The following is a 10,845-nucleotide window of genomic DNA, read 5'->3' on the forward strand; positions in this document are numbered from 1 at the left end:
CCCCCCCCCCGCCTTTGTTTTTCAGGGGGATCTGGGACCACAGGGGGACCAAGGCCGTGAAGGACCATTTGGACCACCTGGAGAACCAGTAAGATGTCGTCAGCCTTTTTATAATCCCGTGTCTCCTGTATGGGCAAAGGAGAGTCAGAATAAAGGCTCAGAAATAAGGTTGCCGTTTGCCCAGTGGGGGTGGGGGATCCCCTGATTTTATGGGATCCTGCCCGCCGGCCAGCTGGGAATCCCCCTCCAAGCAATGACGCTGCACACAACATGCCTGTGTCACCCGGAAGTGACGTTGGCAACGTCGGGGGTGACACTCTAGATTTTGGGCAAAACTCTATTGTTTGATGCTGATTTTACCATAGAGTTTTGCTCAAAGTCCAGAGCATTGCCTCTAATGTGCCGACACTACTTCTGGGTGTTGCAGGCACATTGCGTGGAACGTCACTGTTTCGGGGCAAATGGGGGGCAACATCACTTCCCACTCCCGGAACATCTCCCCCATCCCCCCGCCAATGGGCAAAAGAGACCTGGCAACCCTCCTCAGGAAAGAGTAGAGCAACCAGGCTAGAAGTCTGCCGTGGTCTACTACCAATCTTCTCTTTAGGGCTGCCGAGCAGTTTCTGGCGATTGCTAGAGCTACCCTTGTCACTTCTGGGTAACTCTAGGAATCACTAGGAACTCTGTGGTCAGAACTTCTGGTAGGTAATGGAGGCCTTGTTTTTTCTTTTCAATTTGTCTCCTCAGGATTTTCTCCCCCCTCCCCCTTTTGGCCCAGTTTCCACCCATCAGTCAGCCAATTGCCTGGAGGTCTCCCGCCATAAGCGGGCAAATGGGAACCCTACTTCTCTCCTCTTCCATCTTGGGGCCTTCCTATCTCTGTCACACAGACAAAACTGCAAATGATCTTTGTGTAAGAAGTTCCCAAACCACCACAGGAAAGCTCATTGCAGCTCATTTGTATTTTTAGTGAATGTTTAGTGTGTTTGATTCCACCATTAAAGGGCAGTCAAATAAGACATGGTTCTTCCTCATCATAGATCAAGTTTTTATATTCCCCTCAGACACTACCAAGGAACAGGGAAGCACCGCCGTGGAACTTATACATCTGCATTTAATTTCAACACAACACTTAACTGAGTGCCTCAGGTCAGAGACAGAACGCTCTCCTTCTTGGCCTCATGAAAAACCCCTATTCCTGATTACCTTGGAGCTTTTAGAAGCAGGCCACACTCCCACGTGATTCCTGACAGAATCCATGTGGCCATATCTGCATTTACTATCACTCCTCCTGGAATAAATTTTTTCACTTTCCTGTCTGGCCCACTCTGTCTGCAGGCCTGCATCACTCCAAGTCACCTCAGCTGAGCTCCTCAGGCTAGAGATGGAAGTACCACTCTTTGGCCTCAGGAAGTACCCCTCCTCCAGCCAGAGGAGAGCACTCTGTTCTCTCTGTCGAAGGGCTTTCGATAGATCCAGCCTGTCGTTAAGCAACACTACTTTATAGCAACATCAGTTGAAATTAAACACAGATGTTCGGTGCCAGAGCCACTGTTCCAAATTAAAAACAGCAGTGGGAACAAACGCTGGCCCACGCACCATCTTGGGGATGAGAGCCTTCCTAGAATAATCCCACAGCTCACTCTGAAGCAGGAGCTGTCTCTTTGTTGTGTGTGTGTGTGTGTGTGTGTGTGTTGGGGATGCTTAACAGAAGCGAGGCAGCAAGGGTTCCTCAAAACACAGAGGAAGAAAACTCCTCCGAAACGACGTAAGAAGAAGAAGCGACAGACGTTTCACTCTAGACAGGATGGGGGACATCAGTTTTAGCCATAAGGACTCCCTCTCTATGAAAGCAAAAAAGGGAGACCTGGTACTTCAGATAGGGTGTGATGCAAGAATTAAACCTATAAATGTAAGGGAAGATAAAAGATGTGGCTGAAATGAAGTTAGGGACGCCTGAGAAACTCAACCGGCTCTTGTGATTGAGGGAAACTCTTGCGACTCTTGAAAAGTCCAAAAGTCCTGTGAAATGAAGTGCTGTTAACTTTACAGTCATCAAGAGTATCTTTACAATCATCAAGAGTTATCAAGCTATGCTGGCTTGTCTTGGCTTGTCTTGCGTGAAGTGGTGACCTTGTCAGTCATCTCACCTGTGAGCTGGTCTTCAGAATGGTTCAATATCAAATCATAGGCCAGCCTACAGTTACATAAGAATGTAAAGAAGAGCCCCGCTGGATCAGACTAGGGGTCCATCCAGTCTGGCATCCTGTCTCACACAGCGGCCAACCAGTTGCTCCGGAGGGCCAACAACGGAGCATAAAGGCCGAGGCCTTCCCCTGATGTTGCCTCCTGGTACTGGGCTCCGGTGGTTTACCGCCTCAGAATGTGGTGGTTCCCTTTAGACACCACGGCTAGTAGCCACTGATAGACTTGTCCTCCACGGATCTGTTTAATCCCCATTTTAAACCATCTGTGCCCGTGGCCGTCACGACTCCCTCTGGCAGTGAATGTCACATTTTAATCACTTGTTGTCTAAAGAAGTATTTTCTTTTGTCTTGTTCAGGGCTCTTTTTGTAGAAAAAGCCCAGCAGGAACTCATTAGCACCCCTGATGACACAGCTCATTAGCATATTAGGCCACACCCCCATGTTACCAGAAGTGTGGTCATCCAGCCACACCCACCTTTTGCTTCTTATTCTGTTTACCTTGTTTGTTGTCAACACCCAGGGCTTTTTTGTAGCACGAACTCATTTGCATGTTAGGCCACACACCCCTAATGTAGCCAATAGCATTGAGTTTCTGCTGTTAGGTGTGGCCTATTATGCTAATGAGTTCCTGCTGGGCGTGGCCAACTCTGGAGCCAGAAGGAACTCCGTTCCTGTGCGTTCCTGCCCAAAAATAGCCCTGCTTGTCCTGAATCTTCTGCCCATCGGTTTCATTGAATGCCCCAACAGCTCACTCCTTTCCCTGTTTACTCATTTTGCACAACTGGAGCTTACTTCACGGTAAAGTGCAGATCAGATTGCAGTTTAAGATAACAGCCGTGCCTGTGATCCAAGTGGGCTAAACTCTGTTTTCATCATTTGCGTGTCGGATATCTGCCGCACAGTGACCGAGGAGCAGAGAAAGAGAGTGGGAAGGAAAGACTTCACAGAGGAGAAATTCTCTCAGTTTATCTTGAGTCAAGCCAAGCTTGGCTGCGCTCTGGGCCTCTGTAGCAATTCGGGGCCTGGAAGAAACTCATTACTTTAGCCACCGTATACCTGATTTTGGAACGAGTCTCCGAAAACTGTTAAACTGCACATCTTTGGGAAACGGCCGCGGTAATAATTGTAAACGCTCATTTGCCGGCAGTACTAATAATGAGAGATCTTCGGGGGGAATCCTGCCTGTTTCGTACACATATATGTACAGTGTGTATCAGATGGATTCCTACAGCCTCTGAAAAATGCGTCTACAGGGTAGGTCGTCAACTGCAGGTCTGTAAACCTCTATGTGACTACCCTGCCCCCACCCAGGGAACTTATCAATGTGTCCCTTGGGGAGGCTGAGAGCCAGGCTTTATTGGGCTCCCATAATATCTGTTAGCTGATCATAGGTTGAGAGGAATATAGTCCCTGATTGATATTTTTTATTCTTCTAGGGTGAGGCTGGGCCAGCTGGACCTAAGGGGTACAGAGGAGATGAAGGGACTCCCGGACCAGAGGTTTGTACATTTTCATGTCGATGTGTACCTAAATTAGCAAGAGGCAGGCAGGAAAGGGATATCCCTTCCCTCGGGGGCTTGAAAGATCAACCACTTCACATCTCGGGCCGTTCCAGGGCAAGTCCACTGATGTGCAACATGTGCTCTCCAGATGTGAACTCCTACATCTGAGGATACATGGGAGGGCATGTCCAAAATCAGTCCTTGTGTACTGCATCTGTAAACACTGGCTCACAATTCCGTGACCCGAATGAGGAAGCCCCAACCTCTCTACTACCTGTCAAGATTAGGACGGGGGTGGGGAGGGAATATTACACATTCGGCGGGGGGACCAGCAGTAACCACAGCTGGGTCATCAGGAAGCCAAGGGAAAGGCTTTCGGGCCTCATGGTTCATCTAGTGCCTCGTGGCTGCTGTCAGGAAGAGGAAATGGGAAAGGCGAGAGCCATTTGGAAGCGGCTCATCCTGAGTGAGGAAACTCCATCTCAGCTGCTAACTGGACAACTGGGGATGAGGAGGATTTCCCTTGAATCCATTGTGGGGCCGGGAAATGATGGACGTTTGGGGAGAGGGCAAGAACTGAACACTTTGGGTAGGAACAAGCTTGAGGGGAGCCATCTTTGAATCATCCATTCCTATTTCCAGTCCGTCAGCATGGAAGGTCTCCCTCCCTAGTTTAAGCAAGGCGTATTTCCAGTCCGTCAGCATGGAAGAAGGTCTCCCTCCCTAGTTTAAGCAAGGCTTCTTTTTATCCTCCTCCCCACCACCACCACCAAGAGAAGCTTTGCTACGGTAGTTTAAGCAAGGCTTCTTTTTATCCTCCTCCCAACCCCCCACCACCACCAAGAGAAGCTTTGCTACGGCAACAGACCGTTCTGCAAATTGCACCACTAGCACCAACAATTGTTACTGTGCCTGTAGTATAATACATCATGATGGACTGTCATTGTTGATTGCCCTGGGTGTCAACCAATGCTCCCTCTAAGCTGTGGAGTCTTGTGAGCAAAAATTCTACTTTGTGAATTTCTGCTACTGGCATTAGTTGTGAGTGAGCGATTTGCCTACTGCATAAATTAGTTTGCGCTGGGGCCATCCTTCCTGAGCTAAGACAAAAATGTCTGAGCCGGAAGCTAAAAAACAGTGAGCTAGCTCACGCTAACTCAGCTTAGAGGGAACACTGGCCAACGTAGTTTCCAAGTGGGTTACGAATATGCTGGGCTCTTCTAGACTACTGCAGGCTTATTGACTAGTCTGGCATCACAGCAAAATTGCCCCCCAGTCAAGAAAGGACAAATAAACATGACCCAAGGCTGTGGTCACACACACTAAATACTCTACTTTCAATGCACATTCCAACTCGATTTTACTGTGTGAACTGGCAAAATCCAGTTGGGAAGTGGATTGAAAGTGGATTGTTTAGTGTGTGTGACCGCAGCCCAAGAGTAATATCTCATGAGCCCATTCCACATTCATCGGTGCAAGAGCAGAAATCTACCAGGAAATGGAAGGCATCAGGCTCATTTTGCCTGCATTCATTCCTTTAGCAATAAGCATGTGTTCGCTGTTTTGACGTGCAGGGCCCCAAAGGACCCCTTGGGCCACCTGGACTACCCGGAGATGCCGGCTTGATGGGTGAAAGGGTGAGTGGTGGAAGTGGAGGAGTGAACCCAGGAGGGGAGATTTTGATAGCCAAAAAATATATATATATCAAAACGGGGAAACAGCACGCAAGAAGAGGGGAAATGCAAGTGTGTGCTGAAGACCCTGGTTATAACACAAGGTGGGTAACGGAAGAGGGAGGAAGTATCTGTGAAAGCAAGGTCCTGAGGAATCTGTGGGCTAGGAAGACAGGAAGAAAGGACAAACCCTGGACTGGATCTGAAGCTTACATGGGGCAGGGATGGGAAGAGGAGAGGGGCAGAGGGGGAGGAGAGCGATACCGGAGGTTTGGAGGGTGGGGCGCCTCATGGATAGTCTTGCTCCAGCTCCACCAGAGGGAGACATTGTGGCTTCTGTTGTCCCTACACCCAAGGAACGGTTGTGGGGGAGGGGTCACATAGCCACTTGGACTAATTCTGTGGCCATAAGCTTGAGAGCCAGTTTGGTGTAGTGGTTAAGTGCGCGGACTCTAATCTGGGAGAACCGGGTTTGATTCCCCACTCCTTCACTTGCACCTGGCAGGATGACCTTGGGCAAGCCATAGTTCTGATAAGAGCTGTTCTTGAAAAAGAGCAGTTTCTGTCAAGAGCTCTCTCAGCCCCACCTACCTCACAGGGTGTCTGTTGCGGGGAGGGGAAGGGAAAGGAGTTTGTAAGCCGCTCTGAGACTCCTTTGGGGAGTGAAGGGCGGGGTATAAATCCAATCTCTTCTTCTTCTTTTACCTCACAGGGTGTCTGTTGTGGGGAGGGGAAGGGAAAGGAGTTTGTAAGCCGCTCTGAGACACCTTTGGGTAGTGAAGGGCGGGGTATAAATCCAGTCTCTTCTCTTCTTCTTCTTCTAGTTGAAAGTACTGGCATTTATGAAATGCGTTGGGTGAGATCAGAATTAATTGCAGTTGCCCGTTGAGAGGTGTGGGCATAACAGGAGAGAAAGAGAGGGGTCATATAGGCTTCTGCATTCACTTCAGTGAGAATGTAATTCCTTCTGATGTTCTTCCCCCCCCCCTTTGGCTGAGGGAGGCAGGACTTTGCCCTGGGCGAGCATAGCGTGGTCAGGGTCGGGGCAAAGCCAGCCGCTTTCTTGCTCCTTCCGAGGCACACTGACACCCCTCCCATTTCTGATCCGTTACCTCAGCAAAGCTAGCACTGACTTGAAGGTACAGCAAAGCGACTTCCCCAGACTGCCATAACTTTGATTTATGATATCAAAAAAGATTTTGCCTGTATTTGTCTTGGTAATTGGTCTGCAGTCCTTTGGGCGTGGGCATTCCAGCTGCTGAAAAGGGCCAGTGGCATAGCTAGCAAGAGGGTGACTTCTTTTCCTGTTCCTCCCAGGGAGAAGACGGTGCCCCAGGCAATGGCACAGATGGATTCCCCGGCTTCCCAGTGAGTTGCATTCCATTTCGAAACTCCCCAAATGTAGACCACATTCCCATTTACACGTCTCTGAGTTAATGTTCTCTCTCCCTTCTCCTCCCAAGGGATATCCAGGCAACAGAGGTAGTCCTGGAGTTAACGTAAGTACAGTCCATTAAATTACTAGTGAGTACGCAAGTGTGGTACACAAGGCTGCGGTGGCTCAGTGGTTAAGACGCTGAACTGCAGACCCGAAGGTCGGTAGTTCAGCAGTTCGAGACCCGAGTGCCGAGTGACGGAGTGAGCTCCCGTCTCTGGCCCCAGCTCCTGCCAACCTAGCAGTTTGAAAGCAAGAAATTGCAAGTAGATAAATATGTACTGCTTCAGTGGGAAGGTAACAGCATTCCGTGTGCCTCGGTGTCTAGTCATGCTGGTCACATGACCACGGAAATGTCTTTGGACAGTGCCAGGGGTCATTTCGTAGAAAAAGAGGTGCAGGAGCTCATTAGCATAACATTAGCATAACTTATTTGCATGTGCCACACCCCCTGACATCACCGGAAGTGTGTCAGAAGGCAACACCCACCACTCAGGCTCCACTGGACTGTTTTGGATTGCTAGCTATTGGGGGGGGGCGTGTAAATCTGTCCTCACAAAGGAAGGAGAGCTTGTACCTGAATAAACCTTGGTCTTAAAGGTGCCACTGGACTGTTTTGGATTGCTAGCTATGGGGGGGGGAACGCACAGATCTCCCCTCACAGAGGAGGGAGAGCTTGTACCTGAAGGCAGACGGGGGGTGGGCCTCTGCAACTTATCTGGCTGCTTTTTGCTCCTCGTGGCCTGACTTTGGAAACGGAGATGAGCACCACGCCCCTAGAGTCGGATCCGGCTGGCTTTTGAGTGAGGGAAACCTTTTACCTTACACAAGAGACTGTGCGTGGACACACAGTCTCCACCCAGAATTGCCCCCACAATACTTTCAGTGCCGCTGAAGCCCATGATTGTACTGAATGTAGCTTTTGGGAGCAGTGGGCCAGATCCCAGTGGACAACGTGAACTTGGCCGCAGGACTGATGCAGATGCCCCCTGGCAATCATTCTCCAACCAGGAACTGAGCGGGTTGTGCCCGCAGGAGCCCCCTCTCCACTGAACGTCTCATGGGACTGCGATCATTCTCCACATGCCTTGGGCAATCCAACCAGGAACTGAGTGGGTTGTGCCCGCAGGATCCCCCTCTCCACTGAACTTCTCATGGGACTCCCATCAGTGTGTGCGTTCCTCCCCAAAGGTGTTATCTCTGTCTTCTGCAGGGTACCAAAGGCTTTCCTGGTCCAAAAGGTGATGACGGAGAGTTTGGAGATCCTGGAGAGGAAGTAAGTGGATACTGGGGTTGATGGTAAATTGCCAGAAGCCAAACCATCTCCTTCAGGCAACATAATCCATGCATTTTTATTTATTTTTTTACAATTAACAACTTTATTAAATTTTGCAAACAGTTTCCAACACAAATAGTATCTAATTTTACAGTTTAACACATGAACATATAACAGAAACAGCATAACAACATAACTCAAAAACGTACAGCTAGTAGAAAGCAAAGTCCTTGTATTTCTTAGGCAACATAAAAGTTCGGGGTTGACGAGCAGTAATGTATTCAAAAAACACAATTCAGAACCAAAAAAGGTTATTCAAGAATAGAAAAGGGACAACTCTAAAAATCTAATTATGAAACATACAAAAATATATATGTATTTATTCAACACAAATTAAAATAACAAATAAGGGCCCATTCATACCTCATATACAAATATAAAAACATACAAAGGCTAATGAAATAGACCTAACACGTTTCGGCCTTTACAGGCCTTCCTCAGAGGTCTAATACAAATAGAACATGTATATATACAATCATACATATACAAAATATGAAATAAAAACCAGAAAACAATTGTTCCAAAGTTTAACCACTGGGCAAAGAAAAGAAATAAAAAATTCAAATGAAGTCTCCAGTGCAATCACATGTCCAGTAGTACTTCTCTCTGGTCAACACAAACCATTTTTCCATAAAGTTATTAGCCATTTTAGGGTTATCATTGGCAATCAATTGCATTGAAACTTTATCTGAAACAATCAGGTCCCATACCTTCGTTCTCCATTGTACCAATGTAGGAATCGTCATGAGTTTCCATGCATTTTATGTCCACCGTGCCAGCTGATATGTTAGAAACAGTCACAATTCTCTAGTAAAATCAAAACCTCGGCTTTCTTTCCATATGTTACGCTATAAAAAGAAGGGGTGGAGAAATGTGGTCACTGTTTCAATAACAGCACGGCTGGAAATACGTTCAAGGTGCCGATGATGGCGTTGAACGTCACCCCTTCAAAATGCCAAAAAAATAAGAGATGGCGGCTTTGGAAGTGAGGGGTACGTGTTGAGAGAATGGGGCTTCCTCAGGAGAACGTTCCGGGGAAGATTCAGGACCAGTTCCTGTGTCCATTTCCTGGCTCATTTTTTGACACGGCAAAACATCTCATGTTTCGCATCTCTGTGAAGAAGCATGAGATTTGTGCGGTGCGTCGCACTTTGGAGGTCCATTGAAGGGATCCCCTCACTCACTAATGCTGGATTCCACAGTCAGAAAACAGCTGAAATACGACAGGTGGAAAGACTTGAAGTCTAAAGGCCATTGCTCCCTGGCTTTCAAGAGCATTTCATGGAAGAGAATGTACTCAAATGTATTTAAGCAGAAACAAAAAGGGAAAAAAACTGAACCTTACAATAGAATCCAGAACCAAACAAAGGTTAGTGAAGAAGAGGGCCAATATTAAAACCTATCTAATAAAAGTGGGAAAAGATACATGTATTTATTAATGACAAATTTTAAAACATATACAGGGGCCCATTTACAACAATTATATATAAAACATTACAATACCAAGGGCTTAAAAGCTTGACCTTACGCGTTTCGGCCAAATAGGCCTTCCTCAGAGGTCATATATATGTGACAAAATGGCTAATACATATGTTCACATACACACAATCAAGAATATGTACAAAGTATAAATTCAATAAGGACCATAAAGTAAATTGCTGTAAAAGATAAAAAATAGAAAATTAAACACACATATTTTTACAGTCCTTCAATAAGAAGTGATTCTTACAACTCTATCTGGTTTGACTATTCTTTTGAAGAGCAGCTAGAAACTTGGGCAAAGGAAGCTTGGAAGCTCTACAAAAATTTGCTCTTCTGTGACAGATTTCTTCTCTAACACCAAAAAGGTCTTACAAATGCGGCTTTAAAAAGTCTCCCTTTTTCTTCCAGGATGGCACAAGTATTGTCCAGGGCATGAAAGGAGCCAAGGGATACAGAGGTCCAGAGGGCCCTCCGGTAAGTAACAGAGTTTCAGAACATCGTTCTGCCTTAGGCTATGGATCGCACAAAGGAACGTCTAAGACCCTTAGAGGCAACATCGTGATAGTGTAGGATGGGCGATCACAACAGGGCATCTCGTAGTCTTTATCAAGAGAGATTTTGGGCCGTGAAGGGTCAAAAATCGGACCAGAATTGAGAGCGGAATGATTGCCAATGCCCTTAAGTGCTGAAGAACATAAGAGACGCCAGTGTTGGATCAGGCCAAAGGCCCATCCAGTCCAACACTCTGTGCAGGGGTCATTTCGTAGAAAAAGAGCTAGGGGAACTCATTAGCATAACTCATTAGCATATGCCACACCCCCTGACATCACCGGAAGTGTGTCATAAGGCCACACCCCCTGACGTCACCGAAAATGTGTCATAAGGCCACACACCCCACCCCCAACAGTCCCGGCCGCCACCGCCGGCCTTGCAGCTCCACTGCCGAGCCCTATGAGGGGCCCAGCGGTGGACCTGCAAGGCTGGCGGGAGTGCAAGGAAGCCCCGCGAAGGCCCTCCCTGGCCCCAGGCAGGCAGGGGTGGGGAGAGGCAGGGAGGAAGCAACTTACCCTCCCTCTTCTCCTGCCTCCTCCTGGCTGAATGAGGGCCGGAAGCGGGGCAGTCGGAAGCAGGGGGCGGGGCTTCGTCATTTGCCCCGCCCCCCCGTACCTCACCCGTGGGAACTTTGTTCCCCCGCGATCCCCCCCCCCCG

General features: G+C 48.0%; 1 protein-coding gene across 1 annotated transcript in view; it reads left to right on the forward strand.

The window, feature by feature from the left end:
• COL6A1 (collagen, type VI, alpha 1) overlaps positions 1-10,845 on the forward strand; it is a 79,257-nt gene that overhangs the window by 51,358 nt on the left and 17,054 nt on the right. Inside the window, exons 21-26 of the mRNA XM_015423507.1 lie at positions 3,644-3,706; positions 5,284-5,346; positions 6,700-6,750; positions 6,846-6,881; positions 8,031-8,093; positions 10,044-10,109. Coding sequence (XP_015278993.1) covers positions 3,644-3,706; positions 5,284-5,346; positions 6,700-6,750; positions 6,846-6,881; positions 8,031-8,093; positions 10,044-10,109 — 342 coding nt within the window. The remainder of the gene's footprint in view (positions 1-3,643; positions 3,707-5,283; positions 5,347-6,699; positions 6,751-6,845; positions 6,882-8,030; positions 8,094-10,043; positions 10,110-10,845) is intronic.

Source organism: Gekko japonicus, unplaced genomic scaffold (assembly GCF_001447785.1).
Source record: "Gekko japonicus isolate JY-2015 unplaced genomic scaffold, Gekko_japonicus_V1.1 scaffold2774, whole genome shotgun sequence".
In the NCBI taxonomy this organism is placed as follows: Eukaryota; Metazoa; Chordata; class Lepidosauria; order Squamata; family Gekkonidae; genus Gekko; species Gekko japonicus.